The sequence below is a fragment of the Solea solea genome, chromosome 16 (assembly GCF_958295425.1).
Source record: "Solea solea chromosome 16, fSolSol10.1, whole genome shotgun sequence".
Classification (NCBI taxonomy): Eukaryota; Metazoa; Chordata; class Actinopteri; order Pleuronectiformes; family Soleidae; genus Solea; species Solea solea.
Window position 1 is genome coordinate 24760201 of NC_081149.1, and position 26668 is coordinate 24786868.

General features: G+C 44.8%; 2 protein-coding genes across 5 annotated transcripts; one reads left to right on the forward strand and one right to left on the reverse strand.

Annotated features, from left to right (window-relative positions):
- nde1 (nudE neurodevelopment protein 1) lies at positions 1-6719 on the forward strand. 2 transcript variants are annotated; one of them, XM_058652799.1, is made up of 9 exons: positions 1-177; positions 980-1099; positions 1868-2021; positions 2232-2380; positions 2507-2643; positions 3276-3527; positions 3733-3818; positions 4510-4660; positions 4749-6719. In XM_058652799.1, exons 2-8 carry the CDS (start codon positions 1014-1016, stop codon positions 4657-4659), a joined length of 1014 nt encoding a protein of 337 aa, XP_058508782.1. In that variant the 5' UTR covers positions 1-177; positions 980-1013; the 3' UTR covers position 4660; positions 4749-6719. The 2 variants fall into 2 exon arrangements, with proteins under 2 accessions (XP_058508782.1, XP_058508780.1); XM_058652797.1 differs by having other exon boundaries at positions 4510-4655.
- LOC131475015 (myosin-11-like) lies at positions 6615-26650 on the reverse strand. Of its 3 annotated transcripts, XM_058652795.1 has the most exons (44): positions 26479-26650; positions 25604-25666; positions 24474-24786; positions 24049-24219; positions 23210-23366; positions 22776-22803; positions 22338-22437; positions 22177-22197; positions 21985-22077; positions 21836-21899; positions 21627-21725; positions 21405-21548; positions 20916-21011; positions 20692-20810; positions 20037-20189; positions 19786-19959; positions 18927-19100; positions 18688-18802; positions 17815-18008; positions 17379-17500; positions 17004-17073; positions 16405-16565; positions 16220-16328; positions 15911-16042; positions 15619-15825; positions 15353-15490; positions 15139-15262; positions 14490-14661; positions 14182-14394; positions 13852-13996; positions 13383-13589; positions 13127-13231; positions 12872-13024; positions 11963-12211; positions 11449-11661; positions 11147-11359; positions 10827-10988; positions 10579-10707; positions 10296-10384; positions 9892-10015; positions 9089-9297; positions 8312-8420; positions 8065-8237; positions 6701-7548 (listed from the first exon to the last, which is right to left on the reverse strand). In XM_058652795.1, the coding sequence occupies exons 3-44, from the start codon at positions 24636-24638 to the stop codon at positions 7344-7346; spliced, it is 6000 nt and encodes a 1999-aa protein (XP_058508778.1). In that variant the 5' UTR covers positions 24639-24786; positions 25604-25666; positions 26479-26650; the 3' UTR covers positions 6701-7343. The 3 variants fall into 3 exon arrangements, with proteins under 3 accessions (XP_058508776.1, XP_058508778.1, XP_058508777.1); XM_058652794.1 differs by lacking the exons at positions 21985-22077; positions 22177-22197; positions 22338-22437; ... (4 more) ...; positions 25604-25666; positions 26479-26650 and having other exon boundaries at positions 7407-7672; positions 21836-21893; XM_058652793.1 differs by lacking the exons at positions 18927-19100; positions 21985-22077; positions 22177-22197; ... (5 more) ...; positions 25604-25666; positions 26479-26650 and having other exon boundaries at positions 6615-7548; positions 21836-21893.
- Between the last annotated feature and the right edge of the window lie 18 nt (positions 26651-26668).

Below are 26668 nucleotides of genomic sequence, written 5' to 3' on the forward strand. Positions count from 1 at the left end.
CAGCACGTATTGTTCGGCAGGAGAAACTTTAGTGGACTTTAACTCCGGTAATTCCCGAAATATTTCAACTCTCGTAATAATTAACCGACAAACTGTGTCGGGAGTTAAGTTGTGGCGGGAAGAGGATTTGAAAATATAAAATTCGTCCAGTCCGAGCGAAGCTAACAACTGCTGAACGTAAGTTCCAGCTGGTTCTGTGTTTATCTGGCATTTAACGGGTTAACGCTAAAAACCCGTTAGCCAAACTAGCTAACTTGTTTTATTTACAAGCGAACTTTCTTAAACGTGTTAATAGTTAAACCCAAACATCCACGGTGTCTTTAAAAAGCAGCCTGATAATGGGGATATGAGGTATCCGTTATCTTTATTTTATTTACCTATAGTCAGACTTCGTATACATCTTGTATTTAATTTACTTCAGAGATTAATTTAGCTGGAATTAGTCGAATTCAACGAATGTTGATGACATTTTATGAATCTTCAGGGAAAAATCCTAAACTCGGCCTACATTGGATCTTCATAGAAGCACTGTTAACGACAGGCTGGCACTTGTGAATCTGATTTACGCTGTGACGTGACGTCTGTGGTATTGTGCAAAGTCTAGAAGATGGAGGTTTATGTTAAATACACAACAAATGTGGGGTTGACTTGTTTGCCGAATCTAAGAAAATGTTCAGATGAATCGTCATCAATCATGTCCTGTTATAAATAATGTTTTTTGTATAAACCGGTGCGATTTAAACCGCAAATTGCCTCTTTTCTAAAGGGAATTCCTCATCGCCTTCTTCGGTAGAATATGTGAAATACGGACCATCATGAGGGTTGACTCATATGCAGAATGAACAAAAGTATTTAAATGTGTTTTCTGAAAATATGTGTTTCCATTAATTAAATGTTGTGTGGGTTAGGGTTAATTCGACAATAAATTGCCTGTTTTTTTTAAATGGAATTCCTCACTGTCTTGTTGCTGTGGAAGCAGAGTTTGGAGGTTGAACTCTTCACCTGGGCTGGAGATGGGGGATCCAGAGCATCCAGAGTTTGAGTCCCTGGAGGAGGAGCTGAAGTTCTGGAAGGAGCAGGCTGCAAGGCATCAACAGAGGTGTGCACTGTTATTAATGTTGTTTTGTATTAATATTAATTGTGGATTAAATTGTGTTGTGAATGCTACCTACGCACATTCAACGCTGCATGACATGGCTTCTTCTCAGTGAATATAAGGCAGCGATCTTGGACACAAAAGATTCTAGCCACTTGATTAAAGACTCGTCTCATAAAGTTTACACCACCTGAAGTCTACAAAATCTGAAGAATATGTTTGGTGCTTTATCTATGGACAGACTTTTCTGTTAGGGATTTTCCCATTGCAGCCGACAGAAGTAGTTGATCCACTGGCTCCATCATCAGTAAGTTCAAATGTCTTATTTTCTGACTTCTGAAGAGAAGTTTTAAATTTACCTTATTTACCTCAGTGACACAAACTGACCACAAGAGGCAGCAGGAGACCAGCAGCTGCTGTATTCCTCTGAGCTAAAAATCACTGATTTTCTCCATGGACATTGGCATGGGAGACTGAGGGGTTACAAACTTCAGTTTCCTGTTGCAAACATCTGTCTTAAACCTCTCTCACACTAAAACTAACAGGTTTACAATTTTAATCTCAATATCTTCCTGACTATTTGGCATTTAATCCATAAAAGCCTGAGCTTCCTGTGGTTTTGGTTGGTCAGGTCATATAGTTTGTCCTGATGGGTCTGGGTCTGCTTATTCCACCCAGAACACAAATGAAAGTAGTGTGCTTTTAAAACCAGGCTTTGCTTGTAAAGGGGAAAAATGCAACTTGTTTCCCTCTCTGTTTACATGTGTTTAGTGCGGAGGAATCCCAAGAGGAGCTGCAAGAGTTTCAGCAGATGAGTCGCGACTACGAGGGCGAGCTGGAGACAGAGCTGCAACAGTGTGAAGCACGAAACCGCGAGCTCCTTGCTGCGAACGACCGTCTCCGCATGGAGCTGGAGAACTACAAGGTGCATTATCAGGACAGACACAACCTTTGCATATATTAGCCCATTTTGAGTCTCACCAGAGACCAGATTGGTGGTACTGTGCAAAGTTCTGATGGAAGCTCTGAGGACCTTGTTTTCTTTTCACATCACAGATCATGTGATAATGTTTTTACTGTCCACCTCCCTTCACGTTCTGTCTTTGTTGTCTCTTCTTCTGTCTTCTCCTGGCAGGAGAAGTACGAGGCACAGCACTCTGAGGCCTGTCGGCACATCTCCAGCCTAGAGGGAGACCTGACTGAGACCAGGTCTATCAGAGACCATCTTCACAAATACATCAGAGAGCTGGAGCAGGCCAACGATGACCTGGAGAGAGCCAAGAGGTCAGGGTGCTCACTGAACTGCACCAAAGACATTCATGTGCCTGTCGTGTGACTGTCGCTGTGGTTATCAGTGTCCAAATCAAATAATCCTCTGATGTTTGTCCCCGTTTGTCTTGTGTGTTTCAGAGCGACCATCATGCCACTGGAGGACTTTGAGCAGAGAATGAACTATGTCATAGAGAGGAATGCTTTTCTTGAGAGCGAGCTGGATGAGAAGGAGAGTCTCCTGGAGTCTGTCCAGAGGCTGAAGGACGAAGCCAGAGGTAAAGAGGCTCTGTGACATCAGCTGTCAATGAACTTAATGTTGAGAAAATAAAGGAGAGCATATTCTCCAAGAGATTGTACAATACAAAATATTTTTTTGTATTGTATTGCTGCTGTGTTAAAACAATTTTCCCTCGGGGATGAATAAAGTATTTCTATTCTATTCTATACAGAGGGCATTAATCCACTAGTGCCTCAATAAGTATGTTCAAATTTGTTATTTTGTGTCTTCTGTGTTAAAACACTAACCAAAATGACACAAACACACCACACGAGGGCAGCAGAGGGCAGCTTGCAGCTCCTGTGTCCCTGCAAGCTAAAAATGCTGATTTTCTCTATGGACTTTGGTGTGGGAGAGTGAGTGGTTTACAAGCGTCAGTTTCCTGTTGGAAACGTCTGTCTTACAGTGAGATAAAGATGTGAACGTGTTCTTAACATATCGTAGACCTAAGATGATGTGTCTCAGTTTTCACACACACCACACAAAAAAATACCTAAACTATTCCTTTATATACTGTGCTAATCAGATCGTTGACGATGAAAAGCTGTATTTTACAGTTAGACTGAGAGCTAACATGTTAGCATGTCTCTGTTTCTGATGTGTGTGTGTGTGTGTGTGTGTGTGTGTTAGACCTGAGGCAGGAGCTGGCGGTGCAGCAGAAGCAGCAGGTGCAGGACTGCAAGCCATGCATCAGCGTCGTGGTCAAAGAGCCTCCATTGTCTTCCTCCTCTTCGGCTGGGCCACCCACCCCACCACTCACCCCTCCAGACAGAACCACGTCTTCGTCCTCCGCCCAGGCCGTCCCCTCTGCCACCGCAACACCGTCCAGACCTCCAGCCCCGACCGAGTCCTTCACCACCCCACTGCTGTCCGTCAGCAGAGGTTAGTGCAGCATGACTGATCCAGTTGGAGCTTCAGCTCTCAGACTGCACATGATCAACAAGTTCCTTATTGTTCTTCTGTGGTGACTCAGATTTTAAATGTGGTGCCACCTCTTGCTGATCCGGGTGAACTAATGTTAGTTTAACAGTCTTTAAAATCTCTGGATTGATCAGCTGCTTTCTTTGGTTTGTTGATCAATCACCAGGTGAAAGCCTCTCAGCGACTCTTCTCGCCACCTCAGTGAGAATCTCGGCTCTGAACATCGTCGGGGAGCTGCTGAGGAAAGTCGGGGTGAGAACTGCACCTTTTACCCAGAGCTGTCGGAGAGCGAGTCGGCCTCTTCATACTCTGTGTTTTTATTGCATGATGACTCGTCATGTGACCCTGCAGTGTGCAGCACGCAAACAGCCACCTCCAAGGCGCCACTTAACAAAAGACTCACTTCATCAACATCAGCTGAAATGTAAATTTGGGGTTTAACATCCTTTACTCAGATTTACTTCAGTGACACAAAGTGACCACACGAGGCACCAGCTAAAATCACTGATTTTTATGATTTCCTGTCGGAAAAGTCTGTGTAAACATTGAGATAAAGACTTAAGCTGACGTACATTTCCTTGTAAACGCAGTGCAGTGGGTCAGTTCTTGCCTAATATTTGCCATTTTCACGAATTGGCATCGGCCATTTATTGTTAAACAAATGGCCGATTATTACTTGTTTATTGTTTATGTAAGTTTATTTTAAGTCTACATACATTTTTGATAATGTGTATTTAATCTTTAGTTTATACATAGTATTTGTTTAAAATATAAACTACTACTACACGTTGGAGAGTGTTATTCAGTCAATGTTCATATGAGTTAAACGATGATTTTGTCATGTCTTTTAATTGAATTGCTATTTCATTTGATGGAGGAAAAAGTATCGTCCGTTTGCCATTTAAAGAAGAATGTGAATATTTTCTCACCTCATTGTTCGCAGAACCTCGAGTCCAAGCTGGCATCGTGTCGAGAATACGTCCATGAGCAGACGGGGAGCCGTAGAGGACATGCTGGAGGACAGGGGACACTGGCAGGCCAGAACAACTCCACAGAGCAACATCCCAGCAATGGCCTTTACAACAAGGGGTGAGGTGCTGTTGCGTCCTGCAGCGTGCAGCGGGCTGATGAGTGAAGTTGTGCAGAAAAGGTCATAGAGTGTACTTTGTGTGCTTGTCACAGGCTGGTGAAGAGGTTGGACTTCAGCGCGGGACACAAGCTGCTGCTGTAAAAGAGAAAAACATTGTCCTCTCTCTGACTGAGCTGTTTTTGTCCGTCCAACACTTGAACGGTACCGTGGGGGTTTTCTGCTTCTTTCGGGACACAGCTCTCGCCCTAACAGGAAGCTGCGGTGATAAGGTGGATGACACGATGGTGCGGAGACTCACTTGCACTTAGTTACTTCACGTAACATTGTGGACTCACCGTCTCACCTTTGTTTGGATTTTGTTTGTGTGTGTGTTTGTCCCTCTAAAGGTGTGTTCAGTGAACTTTAACAGACAAAAGAAGCATTAACTCCGGGTGATGCTGATGACAGTTGCTGCTCCCCTCGAGGAGTTAATCCTTTGTTTGTATCTTTATATTTGCTACTTTTTCATTATGTTTTTGAAACCGTCTTGTGTCGGAGATGAATCAGAAACTAAAGTTATGAACATATTGTTCCTGTGGGGGAGAAGTTGTTTCACTTAGGAAAATGTTAATGTGGCTATTTAGATCACATGGTTGTGTGAAAGGTATTTTTTTACTTTGCATTTTAAAGTTGTTGTGGGTTTTTTTTCACCTTAAGGCCTTAAGGGGTTCTGCATCTTCAAGTTTCCCAGCTTTAGAACGATGACTTGAATCTCCGTGTTTGGAAAGTGAAGCCAATCTGGAAGAGTCTGAAACCTGCGTTCTCTTGAATGGCCATCAGGGGGCGACTTCACTGGACAAGATGGTATGGGCAAAAGTGAAATGAAATCATCTGGATCACCCCCCTGGTGGCTGGACGAGTGGCATCTAAGATTAGGTTTCCTGTTTTTACAGCACTGATTACCTTTTAATATAGAGGCCTCCGTGAAGCCTTACAGTTACAGCAGAATTGTATTATTGTAGCGTGAGTGGAGAAGAGTGTAGAGGAGGTTGTTACGAGGTCCTGCAAACCAGAGACGCAGAGACTTGTTCTTAGTCAAAACAAGGCTGCCAATGCAAGGAAAAAACATTTTTAGCATCTTGACAAAAGACAAAATCCACGTCAGTACAAGTCTACAATATCTTAAGAACATTTTCACGCCTCTATCTCACTTTTCCAACAGGAAACTGAAGTTTGTAAACCACTCACTCTCCCACACCAAACCCCATAGAGAAAATCAGTGATTTTAACATCACAGCAACACAGGAGTTGTTGACCCACTGCTGCCTCCATCACTAAGTTCAAATGTATTATTTTTGTCACTTCTGTGTTTGAAATTCTGTGTTCAGACTCGTCTTAAACTGGCCACATGAGGGCAGCAGTAGACCAGCAGCTCTTGTATCCTTGCGATCAAAAAATGACTGATTTTATCTATGAAACGACTGAAAAGATCTATAGTGGCCTCCCGCATAGTGCTGTATACATTTATATATAATATAAAAGGCTCTGGGTAATAAAAACATCAATAATTAAGTATAAATGCATCTTCAATTTATATTATATTCTAATGTAGATTTTCTTTTGTTGTGAAGTGGCTAAAATCTGTTTCTCTTTTCACTGAGAGTGAGCCTCCATGTCTCAGGCTGCGTCTCAGCAGCAGGGGGCGCTCATAGCACAGTCAGTGCTGGCAACACTTTGGTAAAAAACGCACAAATTCCTCTGCAGAGCTTTTCTGCCGTCTTTCCAGGGGTGAATCTGGAAAAGTCCTCGTGTTACAGAGGTGATATGAATACTTCAGTGAAGGCGACCCGTGTTTTATGTTAAAAATGATTTTTAGCATTAGAGAGCGTGTTGTTAGAGTGTAGACAGGTTTTGCTCAAGGCGGCCTTTACTTTTTGCTTTTATGACTCTTCTCACGAAGCAATGCTGTGTTTTTGTTGTGTTTACCTTCACTGCTGCTTGTGATGTTTATCAAAAACCAATAAAAGACCAGACATAAGGGGGGGAGAAGAACTGAAGCGGCACGTGTTTACGAACAGTTTTATTTTGCACTGGTTTGACAAAAAGCACAGCGAGCCAATTAAAACCTTAGGATAAAATGCTTAAGTTTGAATCCAAATGTCAGTCGGCCATTTTGTTGTGTGAAGAAAATGTGACGCTTCACAAATGTAATGATAATAAATGAATTCTCAAACTTTCATGACGCATGAATGAATCTACGTGCATGTAAATTGCAAATGTTAAAACATGACGGTGACAATTCTGTTTTCTTCACATTAGAGACAAACGTCTGTGAAATGCCACAGAGGAAGGTTAAAGTAGGCAGCACTGGAGTTCCCTGGAAAAGGAGAAAAAAAAGGTGTAGCGACGCAACATTACTGATGCCGACTGCCGTAAAACATCGAATTAAACCGACAATCGGTAAAGTTGTGAGTGAGCAGCCCACACAAACACTGCTACCTTTGCAATTAATGGCACTTCTGTCTTTTTATCATTTCAGAGTGAATCAGTCGTACATGTTAAATGCAGTATTGCAACATTGTGGATGCTGGCACCTCCACCAATAAACCGTGAATAAATTATAAATATGTTGCTTTCTTTGCTGAGGAACATTTAAACATTGAGTGTATAAATGTTTCTCTGACACGTCGTCATTATTCTGGTCCCTTTTACTCCTCAGGTGAGCAGGTGTAGCCGTCAGCACAGGCCTCCAGCAGGGGGCTGCTGGCGGGAGAAGACGGGGGTGGGGGCTCAACCTCATGCAGTTCCTCTGACTTCAACTTGTTGGCACTCCTACAGCTTATCCTCCTGATGATTCCACCGCCGCCGCTGCGAGGACCAGGGCTGCTGAAGTTGGCCTCCCCGCCGTTACGTCTAAGAAAAGGCCGGAGGAGGAGAGGAGGAAGAGGAGCGGGAACTTATTGCAAAGCAAGTTTAAAAAAAAAAAAAAGGATTAGCTAAAGAGGAAGTTTCCAGGAAGTTTCCAGATCAGTGTTGTCTGAGGACAGATGTGAAACACAGGAAGTTAAGAGAAATTAAAAGTCACTCATGATTCTCCTCCTCTGTCAAAGTCAAAGGGATAGTTCAGTGTGTCAGCGCCCCCTGCTTTTCAAACTAGTTTGTAAACCAATCACTCTCCCACACCAAAGTCCATGGAGAAAATCAGGGATTTTAGCTCACTGGTCCACTGCTGCCTCCTGTGGACAGTTTGTGTCATGCAGGTAATTCCAAACCAGACAATTTTTTTGTGGACTTTAATAATGGAGAGTAGTTTACAAATTTACACAATTTGTGGTTCTCAGCAGCAGGGGGCGCTCACTGCACAGTCTCTGTCAATATCTCTGAAACTCTTTTAAAAAACAGTTTAGGTAAATGTTGTGACGCTGTTACCTCAGTTTGCTCCTGAGGGACGACGCCTCTCTGCTCAGGGCGTCGTTGGCCTCGGTCGCCTCGTCCAGCTCGCGCTGCAGCTTCCTGCGAGCCGCCGCCACACGCTGCCCCTCCTCCTCTGCCTCCTCCAGCTGATGCTTCAGCTGCTTCACACGCATGTTGCCCTTCTCCACCTGGAGAACCGGACACATGGTTACATTAGGTAAGTGACTGAAGGCAGCAGGTGACCTGTACTCTCAGAGCTCACCTGGTCTCTGTACTGCTGCGCTTGCTTCCTCTCATCCTCCATCTGAACGGTGACATCCTTCAGCTTCTTCTCCCTCTGACGCAGACTTTTGGCGCTGGCCTGACGCTCTCTTTGAAGCAAACATCATCAGATCAGCATCACACACAGCACAGCACTTTCTTTACCTTCATCCAGAGGTGATTCTAGGCTCTTAACTTCTGTGATAAGATAGTGATGGGATAACCCACGTGAAGTTGCACTATTATATAGACAACTCTTTGCTTTTCCAAGCAAGAGAAGAAGTCTTCAACAAGTGGGAAACCAACATCTGAGACTCATGGGAGACGCATCGGAGACTCATCATACACTTCTGATCAATATGGTCACAATCCGACCTCCTCCTGAAGTGGTTTGGCAGATCAGATGACGATCCGTCCTCAGTGCATTTACACCTGTTTTTACAAGTGGTCAGGTGCTATCTGATTTTAATCTAATCACAGAAAATGCATATTAAAGACAGGTGTGAAGGGGCCTCACAGACGGGCTCCACTTCTTTTTACACCTGACTCGCAGGTCACTTTAGGACATGGCTCATGTTGGCCAGTGTCAGTGTTTGAGTGCATTTTTCATGATAATTATTTTTTCCATGCACGTTTTGTGCGTGTTTAATTAATCTTGGGATTTTTCATGTATTTTCAATTTGATTTTTCATAAACTCTTAGGACTTTGTGTGAATTCTCCATGCATTTTTTCGCACTGCATTTGCACCGTCCTGAAGACGATACATTTTCCCTTTACCTGCTCTCGATCTCCAGGTGCTCCTCCATATCTCTCAGCTTGGCCTCGAGGGCGGCGATAGAGGACTTGAGTTTGGAGCGGCTCTGGCCCTCACTCTCCCGCAGCTTGGCCTTCAGCTCTCTGTTTTGTCTCTCCAGCTGCTGCATGTTTCCCTCCCTGCTCTGAAAGGTCAGTCTCTCTGCTGTCAGCTCCGCCCCCAGCTGCTCCACCTGCACAGCGGCGGTCAGAATGAACACCCACGAGAAGTTAGATTCACCTTATAGTGAAGTTTGTAAACCACTCACTCTCCCACACCAAACCCCATCGAGAAAACCAGTGATTTTAACATCACAGCACACAGGAGTTGTTGATCCACTGCTGCCTCCATCACTAAATTCAATCGCTATTTTTGTCACTTCGGTGAAATTCTTTGTTCACATTGACCTCAGTGACTCAAAGTGACCACCGAGGCAGCAGTAGACCAGCAGCTCCTGTTTCCCCAAGAGCTAACATCACTGATTTTCTCTATGGACTTTGGTGTGGGAGAGTGAGTGGTTTACAAACTTCAGTTTCCTGTTGGAAAAGTCTGTCTAACAGTGAGATAAAGATGTGAACATGTTCTTCAGGTATTGTAGACTTAAGCTGATGGACATTTTATTTAAATCTGTTTTTCATTCTGTCCCTGCCACATTCTCAGGGTGGCAGCAGGTGATGCACAGAGTTCAGGCAACACTGATTATATGTCAGTACCTCATCGAACCACACATAAACTATCGCTTTAAAGTTTTGCTATTCAATTCCCCGCTCAGCCACCGTAAACCTACCAGCTGCTGGCTCCTCCTCAGTCGCTCGCTGAGATTCTCCACGTTAGCCTGCTCCTCCTCCAGCTCCTCCTCCACCTGGCCGATCTTCGTCTCCAGGCGACGCTTTTCATCAGAGAGCAGATATCTAGATGAGAGGAAGATGAGAAACTAGATGTTGGAAGGTTGTGAAACAGCACTCGTACCCGTTCCCTCAGTATTTCCTATCCAAACAACACCAAAGTTGGCACTGCACACACTGATGACTGAACTCCTGTGTGAGTAAAATCACTGGTTTTCTCTATGGACTTGGGTGTGGGAGAGTAAGCTGTTTATAAACTAAAGATTTTTCCCTTCTGAACTTCCATGTTTACCTATAATTGAAAATGAATGGAAGTGTCTTTTAAAAATGCAGTGAAGACTCTTACTTTCCAGAGGAGTTGGTGTCCAGTTCTTCATGTAGTTCGTCTCTTTCTGTCTCTGCCTGCTTACGAGCTCTGTCAGCTGATGCCAACATCTGGACAGAGGGATGAAGTTAAACGGCACGTTTCCAATTAGCAAACGCTTCATTAAATAAAAGCTTGAAAATTGCAGGGAATAATAATAGTAACAATAGGTCCTTGCACCGCTGTGTGAGTGCTCGGGCCCTAATTAAGACAAAATCCTAATTGGTGTGCATCACAATCACTGCAGTGTTTTCTGTGACCTCACCTCGTGCAGCTGGATGACGTCGGCCTCCATGACCCTGGCTCTACGCTCGGCCTCTTGAGCTGAAGTGAGCGTCTCTTTCTGGGCTGCGTGAGAGTCGTCCACCTCCCTCTGGAGATCCTTCACCTGGCCCTGCGAGGAGCAGACGAGGCCATCTTGGGTTTTAACTGTCCAGCAGTTCTAGTCCAAACTCCTTTGGACTTAGATTAGGACGACACACTTGCCATATGAACGGTGCTAGAATTGCTGACCTGGATCTTGCGAAGCTGCTTGACGGCCTCGTCCCGCCCCCTGCTGGTGGACTCCAGCTGGTCCTCCATGTCCTTGAGCTCCCCCTCGAGCTTCTTCTTCCCAGCAGATGCATGACCTCGTTGCTTCCTCTCCTCCTCCAGCTCTGCCTCCAGCTCACGCACCTGAAGAGTAGGAGATGGAGAAGGTGAGTCAGTCATTTTATAATTTGAAGACTTTAATCTGGGCTCTGAGAACTTCTGCCATTTACTGAAGAACATTATTTATTGATTGCAAGATTTGGATTTGTGCAGAAGAAACGAACAGCTGGAGGCTTCTCTACCTGTTTTAGGAGTTGCCTCCTCTTCTCCTCGCCCATCTCATAGTGGACCTGAACCTCCCTCTCATGCTGAGCTCTGAGGGCCTGAGTGTTGACCTCCAGGCGCAGCTTGGCGTCCTCAGCTACCTGCAGTTCGTCCTCTAGCTCCTCCATCTGCATCCTCAGCTCCTCCACAAAGGCCTCCAATCCACGCTTCACCTTCTCCAGGTCGTGGACCTGGAAACGCGAGTAGAGAGATGGGATCAGAAATAGTGTCTACCTTTCGATTCTAGGAAGAACACAATATACACATGTTTTTTTCTTACACTCTTTCCCGCGTCATCCTTGGAGCTGATGAGATCCTCCATCTCAGTTCGTAGAGCCTTCATGGTCTTCTCTGCCTCTTCCAGAGCATCCTGGTTCTCCTCCAGAGCTCTGGCCAAAGCTAACAGCCGCGTCTCCTTCTCCCTCACCTCGGCTTCAGCTCGATCCCGCTCCTCTTCAAACTTAGCTGACACTGCTCGCTCTTCTGCAAACATCTGAGCATGGAGAGGAGATCCTTTTAAGTTTGACTGAAAGGATTCTTGTACTCCTACAAACCGACATTATTATTGTCGCTAAAAGCTCCAACTGTGAGCCCATGCAAAGACAGACCCATTATTTTTTGATGGGCATTTACGATGACCATCAACTCTGGTTCAAACCCACGGAATAAGAAATAAAAACTTTGAACACTGAATAAGAACTTTAAACTATGGGGGCTGGCGTTAGACCTCTCAGTGTGCAGCCTGCCGGAAATTAAAAGAGGAAGAAGAAGAAATCGTCTATCATCTGCCAGACCTGATCAAACTTCTTCTGCTTCTTCTCCAGGTTGGAGACAAGTCGTCGCTGGTTGTCCAGGTCCACGAGGACGTCCTCCAGCTCCTGCTGCAGGCGGCTCCGGCTCTTCTCCAGCTTGTCAAAGGCTGAGGCCTTCTCTTCATACTCAGTCTTGGTCGCTTCCAGTTCCCTCTCCAGACGTTTCTTTGCCTCCTCCAGCATTTCCACCACTGCTGACATGTCATCCTTCTTCTTCTTATAGTCTGACAGCTGACACAGTGAAAAACAGACAACTTCAATGAGTCTAAAGTAAGATAAATACATTGTTATTTGACAGATGTTCTGGGACGCTCTATATCAACCATAGGAGTGAGTGTGACAGTGAATGGTTGATTGCCTCTATGTGTCCCTGTTTGATTGGGTCACGCCGGGTTCAAACAAAATTCAGAAATGATTGTTGGGCTTGGGTTGCGGACTTTTGCTGTTTTTCTCGTTTTATCCAAGAGTTGTGACCAACGGACGTGGATCAAGAAGCCTCTGTACACAATTGGACAGACCTACAACGGGTCAGACCAATGATCATGTAGTTTTCTAGCAGTGATAGCTATCTAGTAATGGCGTCTTTTGCCCAATGGAGCTCTGCAGAGCTTAAAATAGAAGCAACAGACAAATCGAAAGACAGCTGCAGCCGCAATGGTGGATGTAAACAAAAGCTGCTAGCTGTCACTTCTTTGTTGTCGTAGTGTTAAGCCCGCCTCTAGCATGCCAGGGACAAAAAACTCTTTGGGATTGATTTCCTTTTTTTTGGAGATTCTGAACTTAGTCAAAACAGTATCCTTACCAGACGTGTCCAAATCCAATCTGCCAGGGATTGGCAGATTAATAGAAAGGGCCACAATGTATCTGGCACCACATGTCTCTCATACTGACCTGCATGTTGAGGCTGGAGAGCTGCCTCTCCACGGCCTGTTTGGCCTCCGTCTCCTCATCCAGCTGCTCCGTCAGACCGTTTCTGTCATCCTCCATCTGACGGAGACGTGAGGACAGATTCAGCCTCTGACGAGTTTCCTCCGAGAGCAGCTCCTGGTGTAGATGTGGAGGGAAGAGAAGTGGGTCAGGCGGCTTTTGTGCAGACAGTCTTGTCTCTTAAATGTAACTTAAGTGTAACTTAAATGTTTGTCTCACCTGGGTGTCCTGAAGCTGAGACGACAGACTAGAGACGTCTTTACTCAGCTTGATGCTCTTTCCCTCCGCCTCATTCAACAGACCCATCGCAGAGTCCAGCTCCAGCTGGGAGATTGATAGATGAAAGAAAAGGAGACATTTGAAGATGGACATTTTTCATTCTCACCTAGATTTCACTCTTGGGTTCTGACCCAAGAGACGAAATTGTTAGATTCAGGTGGTGATACATAAACTGTGCAGCCTTGTGTGTTCTCACGGTCATCTTGGAGACTTTCTCTCCGAGCTCAGTCCTCTGACGCTCGCTCTCATTAAAGCGGGCGTGCAGGTCGTTCAGCTGACCCTCCACCTTCTTCTTCTTGTGCTCCACGTCCTGCTTGGCGCTGGCGAGGGATCGCAGGTCAGTGCAAAGATCAGCCGACTCCTTCTCCAGGGCCTGTTTGGCCTTTTCCAGACTGGCCCTCACCTGGATGCGGAAAGGTGTGAGTGAGAGAGAAAGAATAACAGACAGAAGTAGATAATCTAACGCCGTGTACACATATAGTATTTAAATAACATCAAACACAACATATAGTTTTCAGAGAAGGTTACATTGACACAAACCTGCCGCCGAGCTCAATCATGACCATGACATCGTAACAGGAAGCACAATAGTGAAGGGTTTAAGAGTTTTCCACTACAACAGCGTAACCTGGCTGTAGACTAAGTGTAAGAAAATGTGGATTTACCCTCTTGGCCTGATCCAGCTGCTCACTGAGCTCCTCCATCGTCTGACTGTGTCTCTGTCTCAGATCATGGATTTGAGCCTTGTGGCTCCGCCCCTCCTCCTCCATGGCTTTCATCAACGCGGCCACCTCTTGCTCACGCTTTGCGCTGCCAACCATACACACCACATGTGACCACAGTGCATCACAAAGTCGCGTGGCTGACAGATTGTGAGATACTTTCACTCTATGCAGACGATGCCGTTATTTACTTTTTAACTTATTCTCAGAAAAAAAGCTTTGGTATAGTCTGCTTTTCTATATATTTTAGCAAAGAATAAGTTGTTTGAGAACCGTAGCTCCTGTTGGGCGGCAGTGGTGTCCAGACTGTCCTCTAGTTCAGTACGCAGAGCGTTCAGCTCCTCCCCAAGTTCCTGTCGCGCTGCCTCAGTCTTTGCCCTGGCAACTCGCTCTGCCTCAAAGTCCTCCTGCATCTCTGAGAACAGAACCTCCAACTCTCGAATCCGCTTAACCGCCGCGCCATGGTGACTGCTCTCCTCCTCCAAGCTGTGGACACAGATGTGTTAAACACCAACCAAGAAGTGACACTTCCAACGATGCTAAACACATCTGGTGTCGTGATGTGGTGAAATGCTCCTTACCAGGCCTGTATGACCTGGAGCTCCTCTTCCTTGGCGGCCAGCTGCGCTCTGAGCTCGGCTAGCTGGGCCTGCAGGTCGGTGAGCTGCTCCTGGAGGTCAGCTAGCTCCGTCTCCACCTTCCTCTTGGCCTTCTCCATGTCCTGACGACCCTTCTCCTCTTTCTTCATTCGCACTGCACACACAGAAAGAAACACAATGGTAATTAAACCCTCTTTTTAAAGAGGTGTCAAATAATTATGAAATGACAAAGTACTAATAAATAAAAGGGTAAATTTACCAATATTAATATGAATATCCACTTTTAAATCTAAAGTGGAGATTTAAAGAAAAGAACAAACATGCAATATTTCTGAACTTAATGTTTATAGCATTTTCTTTATTCATAAATACGGTTTTAAAAAAGCCAGACTTTGATGTACATTTTGTTAGATGTAGTTCATCAAAGACAGCTGCTCTTTTAGTGATATGTCAGTAGCATTTATAATGAGTTTCTTATCCAAACACCACCAAAATCACCACTGCACACACTGGTGATCTTCATAAGTCATCTTCCGACTGTTGGACAGTTTTGTGATTGACAGAGAGACAGACAGACGTTCCCTACATTTATAGATGGACGAGTGATTAAAGTGATCGGAGGCCAACTGACCTTCCATTTCAGAGATCATGGACTCGTGCTTGCTCTTGAGTTTAGTGAGGTTCTTGGACTTCTCCTCCTCCTCGGCCAGGTTGGCGCTCATGTCGGTCAACCTCTCGTCCAGAAGCTCATGCTCCTGAAAACAGTCACACACTGAGAGTAAGAGAGAGTTTCATACACGGCAACCGTGTGACAAATAATAAAAAAAAACCCGGCTGATCCTTGCCTTCCGCAGTTTGTGATTCTGCTCCTCCATCAGAAGGAGGTCCTCCTCCATGTTCTTGACTTTTCCCTCCACGGCCGCTTTCTCCAGCTGCAGCTTCTGCCGGGCGTCTTCTCCCTCTGCGACGTGGGCCTCCACCAGCTGCAAAACACAACAATCAAACATCAGAAAACATTATTTCCACAGAATTTTACAGAACAAGCAATAAAGGAGACATTCAGCATCTATACTGATTTTATATGTTTTACACCCTAAAAAACCTTATCCACCTGTAGCTGCTGCTCCATGTGCTTCTTCTCCTGCTGCAGGCAGCCGCTTCGCTCCTCCTCCTCCTCCAGCCGAGCCTCCAGCTCCTGCAGCACCTCCTCCAGCTCCTGTTTCTTGGCCTCCAGTCTCACCCTCATCTCCTCGGCCTCAGCGTAAAGCTCCGTCTCTGCCTGTAGCTTCATCTCCAGCTGGGTTCGTTCCTCCATCACCTACACACACACACATACACACACACTCATGTGGAATTGTCATATAATTGTAATGTACAGGAAATCCAATATAAACCCGTCTCACCTGCGTGTGTTTCTGTGCGATGTCCTTTAGTTCGGCCTCAGTCTTGGCGGCCACATCTCTCGCCGCCTTTAGCTCCTCCTCCTTCTGGCCTATTTCCTCCTCTTGTCTGGTGACCTGCAGCAGGGGCTTCACCTGATCCGTAGAAACATGCATTAAAACATGCACATAATCAGGTTTCTCTACTCTAACTTTAACCATACCTACTACTGGCCTACTAACCTGACCTTATTACCCTTAACCTAACCCCATGGTAACCTCAAGACATTCACCCTAAGATTGAATTATTTACGTTTCTTTGTGTCCCCATACCTTAGTAAAAAGTCTCCACCACTGCCAGTTCTTGAGTTTCAGGTAACAGGCACAGTTTCTCTGGATGACCTTCATGGCACTGAGCTGCTGCTGACGTTTACTGAAAGCCCTGGAAATGCACAGAAGACTCGTGTGTGATCATGACTGGAAGTCACAGACATACGAAGCATGTTTTTCTCTCTTACCTGCGAGCCAGGAAGCCTCTGGCCTGTGCCTGGAAGTTGATGATGACGACGGTGAGTTTGAGGTCTCGCTCCTCCTCCAACTGAGCCAGAACTCCTGTCCTGAAAAACATCTTACTCTGGCCGATGCGATACAGGTTAGGATCCAGATCCAGGTGTTCCACCTGAAAAGGAAAGGGAGGTGGAGCTGAGAGGTGTGCTTAAAGGGATAGTGCGGTTGCACACAGTCATAAAGTATCATTAGCCAGAGCCAAATTTAGACATGGAGACATGCTCTCAGTGAAACCATGACTGCCAGTGTGGACACTCACAAATCTTAAGAACATGTTCACATCTTTATCTCATTGTTAGACTTTTTCAACCCGTAACTGAAGTTTGTAAACCACTCACTCTCCCACACCAGAAATTCAGTGATTTGAGCTCACGCTAACGCAGGAGCTGTTGGTGTACTTACTGACGGAGGCAGCAGTGGACAAAACACAGACATCTTGTCAACTGTGAAGCATTCCTGTGAATATATTGTGTGTACAGTCTGCCACAGCTCGTGTCCAAACATCGCTGGCGACATGAACTGTGGCCGTGAACACATTTGTGCCGCTCACCATCAGACAGCAGGCTTGTTTGCCATCCATGAAGCCTTTAGGGATGACGTTGGCAGCTAGAATCTCGTACCTGCAAACGTCACACAAACAAACACATTTATGCATATAATATGGAGTTGAGTATATTGTGGGGACAAAGCCTCCTGTTGTGAACCCTAAAGTCTCCTATTCTACCAAACAGACAAGATAAGTCGGTTGGAAATAAAAACACAACGGCTGATTTTTCAATTAGCTGTGTAATATCAAAACACGGAGAACCAACGCGATCGCTGAAGGCTTTCACAAATATATTTTATTGGAAAAAAATTGGCTTTATTGATACAAGTTCAATTATAGAAAAAAAGATGTTTGATAAAGCCTCAGATGGCTCCTCACCTCTGCCTGAACTCCTGGAACACGATGCGGTTGGGGAATCCCTGTCTGCAGATGCGGATTCCCTCCAGCACGCCGTTACACCTCAGCTGTTCCAGAACCAGGTGAGCATCCATCCTGCCAGCCTGCAGCACAGTGACAAACCAATGAGCTCTGGACATGTTGTTTCCTTTCTGTGGATTGTAGCTTTACTTAAAGGTCCAGTGTGTCACATTCAAGAGGATTGCAAGAACTGAATCCATACTACCACAAGTATGCATAGTATGTGCCATTTTGGGCAATCGTGTTTCGACATCCTTCCTGTTTTGTGAGGGCCACCATAATTCCTTGACATGCTTAAGAATGCGAAAGGTAAATCCATTTTTTTTTTATTTTGCAGTCTCACCATTAGATGTCACTAATTCTTACACACTGGACCTTTAAATGTAAAACAACATACCCTCTTCTCGTGGTTGGGGATGATGCAACGAACAAAGTTGGGCTGAGTGTTGTGCAGCGTGGTCATCAGTTTGCCCAAAGACTCTTTGTACAGCTGGCCCACCGTGCGGAACATGCCCTTCTTGGATTTAGTGGAGGTGCGCACCGAACTCTGGGACATCTTGGTCATGGTCTCCAGACCCACCACTCGATCCACTGATAGGTCGGTGGAAACACATTTGCATCTCATGTTAACATGATGGTTGACAAAACTGTCCCCTACCACTTAGCTGTGCCCTCTATCTGCTATGGTCCTGTGTCAGCGGTGGATGACGTGCAACATATACTGACAAATGCATGCACCTGACTTTTTTAGACTGTGCAAACTGTAAGCACCAGTGATGCACAAGTCAGGGATTTTAATGACCCACACCTTTCCAACCTGTTATGAAAGCAGGACCTAACCCACTGATCTGATCCCAAGCAAAGAGCATATCCCTAGGAACAGCTAAGATACTGCGCAGAACCCTCAGTCTTCTAAGCCACACGCTTGGAGGAGACACAAGACCACCCAAGAGGGCAATTGCATAATATATATAGTTAACTCTATCCATTTCTATTTTTGCCACTATACGCAATTCACCCGTCAGTTACCTGTCAATACTTGTAATCTCTGGAACAATATAACCCAAGCACATGGTTTCAAAATCTAAAGGCTTAACATTTTCTAAAGATAATCTGTATTTCTTTATGCTTATCTTGCATGTTAGTAACTGCATGTTTATTAGTCACCATGAAGTTGAATATACCGACCGGGTCAATCTTTGGAGGAGCTCTACTCCCCCCCCCCGGCCAGTTACAAGAATGACTGTTTTCTACCAAAATGGACACTGACCGTCCTTCCAAAGGTCCTGGATGAAGTTGCTGGAGGAGTTGTTGAGCAGTGCCGTCACGTTGTCGTTCAGAGGATCCATATTCTTTGTTAGCCAGTTTGCTGCGTTATAGTCGACCTGAAACATAAATCATGTTAAGATCGCCATCACTTCATATTGTGTAAAACATTTCCAGGACATGGCTGACAAAATTGTCATCAACAATGGCCCAAATGCAAGAACAATAATTATGTATGAAGACCTTTCCAGCGTAGTGCAGGATAGTGAAGATCAGTTTCTCTATGTGCTGTTTGGGTTTTGAGAACTTGACATGACCAGTGTGAGTGTTCAGCAGCTTGTCCACAAAGGAAACATCTGTAGCTTTGGGGAACCAGCACTCCTCATCCAGCAGGGCCAAGACACCTGGAGGGTTGTTCTGTAGGACACACCAGGGACTGTGTCAGAATCATGCCATCATTTGTTTGCTTTGCCATGGAAATGTTTTTTTATTTGCATCTGTCTGTCTGTCTATACGCGGCATAAATGAAGAAGTTTGGACATAATGTTATGATCCAAGGAAAAAATTATTATAGGCTTTGAAGCTAATACACATACAGACAGACTCAAGACTTTTAAAAACGTTCTTGACCTTGCGAGATGGGGGTACCCTAACCCTTGGCAGAAGATTGTACTCTCTAGATACTTTCTCTAGTTACTGAGTGCAGTTTTGAGGCGGCTACTTACTCTAAACAAATCTATTTGGTGGACATTTTTCAGTTGTATTATAGAGCCATACGTGTTAGTGGACAGGGATATCTATCCATAAATGGAGGGTTAGGTCAGAGAATCTGTGACTTTACTACTTGCGAAAGCAGGTGTAATTTAGCCTGTTCATTAATGTGTATTCAACAGCACTTTCTAACTTAAGTGACGCTCAAAGTTAGTCATTGAATTATGTTATCTGTTAATGTGACCTCATTATACACAAAAAAAGGTCTAAAAGAAGTAAAAAATACTTTGACAAATTATGTTTTGTGGTAAAATATGATAGGAAACAGCACAATGTGATTGGATACGAGCGCTGGTTAAGTCATGTCAGGTGATGCGCGTGTGGTCCGGACCGGCCTCTCGATGAGCTCAATGCACGGCTGCAGGTCCAGGCCGAAGTCGATGAAGTTCCACTCGATGCCCTCCCTCTTGTACTCCTCCTGCTCCAGGATGAACATGGTGTGGTTGAAGAGCTGCTGCAGTCGCTCGTTGGTGTAGTTGATGCAGAGCTGCTCAAAGGAATTGTCCTGAGGAAGAGCGGCAAATCAGCAATTCAAAAACGACCACCCAATGTTTGAATGTTCTGTCTTCACCAAGCATTCACCTCAAAAATCTCAAAGCCAGCAATGTCCAGGATGCCCAGGAAAGAGGACGACTGTCTCTTACTCTTGTCCAGGGTCTTGTTGACTCTTGCCAGGATCCAGCGAAACAGACGCTCATACATAGCTTTAGCCAAAGCCTCCACTGCAGAATCTGCCTGAGGAATGAAGAGGAGGACAGAGGTGCAGACCGGCCAGTGAGGGTGACAAGAGAAAGCCTTTCTTACATTTTATTGTTGAGAGGTTCAGATTATCTGAAGTGAGGTCTTTGTAATATCAACATCAGTTTAAATCTGATATCTTAACAATATGTTTCCCACTTAGTCTGACTGTGAGAGAATGTTTTCTGACAGGAAATGGACCTTTGTCTTTGTAAAAGTACAATAATCTCACAAATCCTAAACAAAGACAGGAAACTGACACAAAGTGAACACACAAGGCAGCAGTGGACCAGCAGCTCCTGTGCCCCTGCAAGGTAAAATCATCAGTTTTCCTGTTTCGTGTCGCTGCTGGCTGTCCACTAGTGGGCCCCCCACTAGTGGGCCCCCCATGTGTCAGTACAGTACAAACACACTTTAAAACTATGACCTTGAGTTCCAATTTCCCTCCCTCTCTTCCTTTTTTCCTACATTATCTTTATGAGGTTTGGTTTGCTCTCACCTGCTGCTTGGTCTGAGCCTTCTGCACCACCTCCCTACCCACTTTGATTCGAGGGGTGAGGATGGCACGGGTGAAGTCCGTCACGTTGATGCCCTGCAGGTGACACACCTTCTGGGCAGCTAGGTTTTATATGGAAGGATGATAAAACACGACAGAGACGAGGTAAAGATTTCGGGTTCATTTCAAACTGCACGTTTTTTGGTTCTCTTAAGAACCTGTGTTACCCGTGTTGTCGGGCATGGTCGCCTGCTCGCTGTTCCTCTCCTTCTCAAACTTGACGTTGCCGAGCTGCAGCACAGTGGACACCACCTTCAACATCCCTGCAGAGGACAAGAGAAAGTCAGAATGAACAAAGAAATATCCAGTAACTCACTCAAACACTGTTTTCATGTTTTCCACCTGGTGCGTTTCAGTTGGAAGTTAGATTTCCCAAGTTGAGGGAGCTTCCCTTCAACAGCAACCTCACCAACCCTGACATGGGATTCCATGACGGCTGTCACTCGTACAAACACTGCTAGATTTACTGCTAATTGCACTTTTGTCTTGCTTGTTTCTCAGTAAATCGGTCGTACGCATAGTGCTCTTCAAATTTTATCTGTGAACATGTTGCTTCGCTATTTGTGTGTGCAAAATATTGTGCAGAGCGTTCTTATCGACGGTTTCTTTTCCAGCTCATGTCATTGCCAGTTAGCCAGCGTGTTTTTGTTGTGTACCTATTCTCTCCTCCTCAGTGAAGCCCATAATCTCCATGGCCTCCAGAGTCTCCACGAACATCTCATCATCCTCCTGACCAGGGATTTCTATGTGACCCGCCATCAGGAAGTGGTAGCTGCTGAAGTCCTCCAGCAGCAGGTCCTCTACACACACACACACATGCACACACACGTTGGTTTACGTTTTGTTCAGTGTCCGTGTGGATTGAGCCTCAAACTCACCCCTCATCTTGTCTTTGGCTCCCGCCACCATGTAGTAGAAGATGTGAAACGCTCTCTCTGTGTTCGCTTGGCGAATGCAGCGAGACTTCTCCAGGAGATCTGAGCAGGTCGGGTGGACGGTTAGAGAAATAACCGACTTTTATTAACTGCAACTCTCCTGTTGTACATTCCAACAGTCACAATTAACGTCTGGCCTCAGAAAAGGATACAGGTATCGATGTTTGCTCCGACCAGGTAGCCCGTCACGTCAAAGTTGAGCTTGATGAACTTGCCCTGTGGACATAATGACAGTAACATCTGCAAGTCAACAACAGTTTATGGGCGTGTCTCGACTCCAGAGGCCAATTGAAATGCTTACAAATCGTGAGGAATTGTCGTTCTTGATGGTTTTGGCGTTTCCAAACGCCTCCAGGATTGGATTTGCCCTCAGCAGCTTCTTCTCCAGCTCCCCCTACGGTCCACAACAGGATTACACATCCTTTCGTTCAACTATCGCTCAACGGCAGTGAAATGTAAACGACATACACTCGGACCAAAGCTTCATACTCACGTGTGCCAGAGACCCAGGCTGCTGCTGCAGAAGGAAACATAAACACATGAGTGGTGATAATTGTGCAGAATTCATCCTAAAATGTTAGCATGTAACAACCTATTTAAGTGTTTGTGTCGCAGTCTTATGAACTTTTACTCCTAAGAAACCCTTCTACTCACAGGGTTGGCGTCTTTTTTGCCTTTGTGCGAGGAGGCGACGACAGCCAGGTACTGAATGACCTTCTTGGTGTTTTCCGTCTTTCCTGCCCCGGATTCACCTCTGGTTTCATCCACAGTGGGAGTGGAGAAGAGACGAGGAAAAACAGAAGGAACAAGGTACACGGGACACATTTTATAAAAGTGATGGTTCAGGTGTGGTTGTATGAGGTACTGACACACTGGCCGAGGCTGCCAGGAAAACTAGATTGAACAAACGACTCACCGGATAAAATCTACATCAGTTAAAGTCTTCAATATCTAGAGAACATGTTAGACATTTTTGTTCCCGCCAATAGACAGAATTTTAGACACTGCTGCCTCCATCACTAAGTTTAAATTTCATGAAATCGGATTTTGTGATCCGTGTCTCAATACCTCATAACAAGTGTTTAAACTTACGTGCAGAGAATGGACTGATCCTCACGGTCTAGAGAGAGACAGAGAGAGAGAAAGAGAGAGATTAGAAATCTAAGAAATCTAGTGAGACACTGACTGATCTGAACTCGACCCAAGACCATGTGCTCAGACGGAGATTAGTCTCCATCAGTGTTATCACGTTATCTAAAAATAGCAGGCGGATGCTGTTGATGCTCTCTCTCTGCTCCATGTAAGGTCAGTTCTGGAGCGGAGTGGAAAGTGTGCAGCAGGTCAAAGGTCACTAATGGAAACATCCGGAGGCCAGGAGACCTTCATCCACTTTGAAAGAAAATGTGTGTTTGCTGTCTCAAACAGCTTAGAACTGAATTTACATTTATTTGTCTGTCTGTCTGTCTGTCTTACCATCCATCCCTCCCTCCACACACACACACACACACACACACAGACAGAGTCACCTTGCATCATGTTCCTGTAGGCGTTGTCAGTGATGGAGTAGATGTGAGGCGGAACCTCGTGGCGTTTCTTGCCCTTGTACATCTCCATGATCTTCTCAGAGTAGATGGGCAGCATCTTGTACGGATTCACCACCACACAGAACAGACCAGAGTACGTCTGTGAGGACAGGGAGCGAGAGGACACACATTTTTAAACCGCTCACTCTCCCACACCAAAGCCCATAGAGAAAATCCGTGATTTTAACATCACAGCACACAGGAGTTGTTGATCCACTGCTGCCTCCACCACTGAGTCCAAATGTCTTATTTTGTAAAATCATTAGTTCAGTTTTATGCCAGTGACACAAAGTGACCACACGAGGCAGCAGTAGATCAGCGGCTCCTGTGTCACCCGTGAGCTTAAATCACTGATTTTTTCTATTGATTTTGGTGTGGGAGAGTGAGTGGTTTACAAACTCGAGATTCATGTAAAAAATGCTGTATTAACTTTTTAGTTCATCTAATTTAAACAGTGGTCTGCTCTGTCAGGGTGTGTGTGTGTGTGTGTGTGTGTGTGTGTGTGTGTGTGTGTGTGTGTCCAGGTATTACTAATGTTGTGGGGACCTAAACCTGTTTACACAGTCATATTCCCCACAGTCCCTATAACGTAAATGACTAAATTTTAAGGTGAATATATGTTTTAAGGTTAGGTTGAGGTTAGGGTCAGGGTTAGGATTAGGCCAGTAGTAATTAACTGTGGTTAAGGTTAGAGTAAGTCTCCAGGAAATGAATGTAAGTCAATGCAATGTCCCCTCAAGTCATAGATGTCGAACGCGCGTGTGTGTGTGTGTGTTCCTCACATAGATGAGGCTGGAGAAGTATCGATCTCGCAGGTTGTGGAAGATGGACGCTTCGTTGAGGAAGGTGAGGGCGGCCATGTCCTCCACTTTGCTGAACTTGGGCGGGTTCATCTTCTGGATGTCGTCTTTGTTCACCTTCAGCCTCTGTCCGTTAGCGAGCTCCACCACCACCTGCATAAACAACAAGCAACTTTAAACCACAGCTGTACCAAAAACCCGGTAACATATGGAATTGTTTACAGAACAATACTTTAAAAACAATATATACATATATATTTTAAATAATATAATCAATCTAAACTTATAATACATAACATAAAACAAAAAAATGATCTAACTCTATGTATTGTTATTATTAAGATAAAATATAAGTTTATTTTATTTAAAGGGCCTCCTCTGTTCTACGTAAATGGCGTCATATTTACCTCATCGCCCTTTTCCTCCTTGAGGCTCGCGGCCTGGAAGCCCTCCCTGTCCGACGTCACCCACACCATCCTCTTGGCTGTCCAGTCGGCTTGTGCCACCCCAGCATTTTGAAAATCGTTTTCCAGAAACAGGCACGTGCTGTCATCAGCGGTCGCGTCGGCCATGTGGGCGGAGTCAAAAAAGACACTGGAGATCGCAGACGTCGTCTCTGGCGGCGGAAGAGTGGAGCTCCGGTGGTTCAGAGGCCGTTTGACGTTTCAGGATCCTCACGGGCGACTGCTTCAGCCTCTGGAGAAGTGACCTCTGACGTGTCTGACAAGTAAGTGTGGTTATATTTATGGTTCTGACGCACACAACATCTCACTGTTTGACAAAAAAGTAAACCACTCACTCTCTCACACCAAAGTCCAGAGAGAAAATCAGTGTTTTTAGCTCGCGGGGACACAGAGCTGCTGGTCCTCTGCTGCCTCATGTGGTCACTTTGTGTCACTGAGGTCAATCTGAGCGAAGGCTTTTGAACCCCGAACTCCTTAAAACCTTAAACCTAACCTAACTTTAAAGTACCTTAAAGAACCTTAAAGTGATACTTAAGCAAAAGTATGTGACCAGAAAATGACTTTGGTAGAAGTTGAAGTCTCTTTTTTTTATAACATTACTTCAGCAAAAGTCTTAAAGTTTATGACATTTACTGTAGTTAAGTATCAAAAGTTAATTTTCTAATATAAAAGCTACTTGAGTTTTAGAAATAAAAGTATTAAAAAAAAGTGAGGAGTTAGGATTGAGCCATGGTGGCTCAGTGGTAGGGCCGGTTGTGGGTTCAATTCCTGGCAATTCCCTTAAGCCCATGTTGTGTTGAAAACTGTCGGGTAAAGCAGCTTCGTCAAGACTAGAAAAGCTCTATATAAATACAGACCATAATATACCCTCTCTTCTTCTTCTTCTTCTTCTGGTTTTATTTAGTAGTAACAAGTGATGAAGAGAGTTAGGGGAAATGCAGTGCACCCAAATAACAAAGTAAAGTACAGATATGTGAGTTTTATGCAGTATTTGTGCTCTGTTAGCATCACGTCATTTACATTGGTGAACTCTGATAACGACACTTTGCCTGGCTTTGCATGGAGATACTCACTCACTGATCCTTGTCTCGTCGGCGTCGTGGACGTGGTGCAGGTCACAGGTGCTGCTTTGACCTCTCCATGAAAAGCAGGTAATGAATCATGAAAAGCAGAACACAGATAAAGCCTGTAATAAAACTGCTGAGCTGCCACGCTGCGATGCCCATGCCCAAAGAAAGACTCCTGAAGGACTGAGCGGGCAACGCGACCGTATAAGGTGCAGCTCACGAGTCCAGCCAAGCTCAGCGTTTACACCTGTCACAAAGGTGCATCCATGCATGGTCACTCAATGGACATGTGTGTGTGTTTATCTTCTGTCTCTCTCTCTCTGAAACTTCTCTGGGATATTTTGTGTCGTTGAAAATCAATGGAAAACATTAACATTAAAAAAACACAACAATTAGCTGCTTGGTCCATAAAATGTCAGGAAAATCAGGAAATGATGTTCTTCTCAAAGTGTCCTGAGAAAAATATTTTTTAGTTTTGATTATTTCTTTGTTGAACGGAGCAAAAAAACTGAAAATATTCACATTTGATCAATAAACTTTCAATATTCATGTTAGTTCAGATAAGACTGCCCCTTAAAAACGTCTTCAGAATGATTCAGTTTCAAGTGATTTTTTTTGTCGTATGCACCAAAGAAAACCAGAAAATATTCACATTTAAGGAAGTGAAAAAATCTGACAAACTCCAATATTCAATATTCAAACAGTAATGGATTAATAATGGATTCACTGTGGCAGATGTGGAAGCACCTGGTCACGAATGAAACAAGGTTTTGCTTTGAAAGTGCTTTGTTCATTGGTAGAGTTAAAAAGAATAACATTAAAAAGACGAATGACAAAATGAAATGTGTTGAGTGAAGTGGATGAAAAACCTTTGTACTCACTGTGCAGGGCTGCTGCGCTCAGTGCAGGGTGGAAGCTCCGCTCCAGGGAAATGACAGAATCATGTCAGGTAAGTGAAGTAGTGATGATGCTGACCATGACCCTCTCCACCTAACTTGAACACCTGGGGGTGGAGCATCATCTGCCTTCAAATTAAGAGCCTTGAATGGCAATGTAGAGTAATACAAATAG

Coding starts and splice junctions, on each gene's coding strand:
- nde1 (XM_058652797.1), top strand. CDS start 1,014: ATGGGGGATCCAGAGCATCCAGAGTTTGAGTCCCTGGAGGAGGAGCTG. Junction 1,100..1,867: donor GCTGCAAGGCATCAACAGAG/GTGTGCACTGTT, acceptor ACATGTGTTTAG/TGCGGAGGAATCCCAAGAGG. Junction 2,381..2,506: donor GACCTGGAGAGAGCCAAGAG/GTCAGGGTGCTC, acceptor TGTGTGTTTCAG/AGCGACCATCATGCCACTGG.
- LOC131475015 (XM_058652795.1), bottom strand. CDS start 24,638: ATGGCCGACGCGACCGCTGATGACAGCACGTGCCTGTTTCTGGAAAAC. Junction 18,803..18,926: donor TCCTGCACTACGCTGGAAAG/GTCTTCATACAT, acceptor TTTATGTTTCAG/GTCGACTATAACGCAGCAAA. Junction 15,826..15,910: donor TCGCACAGAAACACACGCAG/GTGAGACGGGTT, acceptor GTGTGTGTGTAG/GTGATGGAGGAACGAACCCA.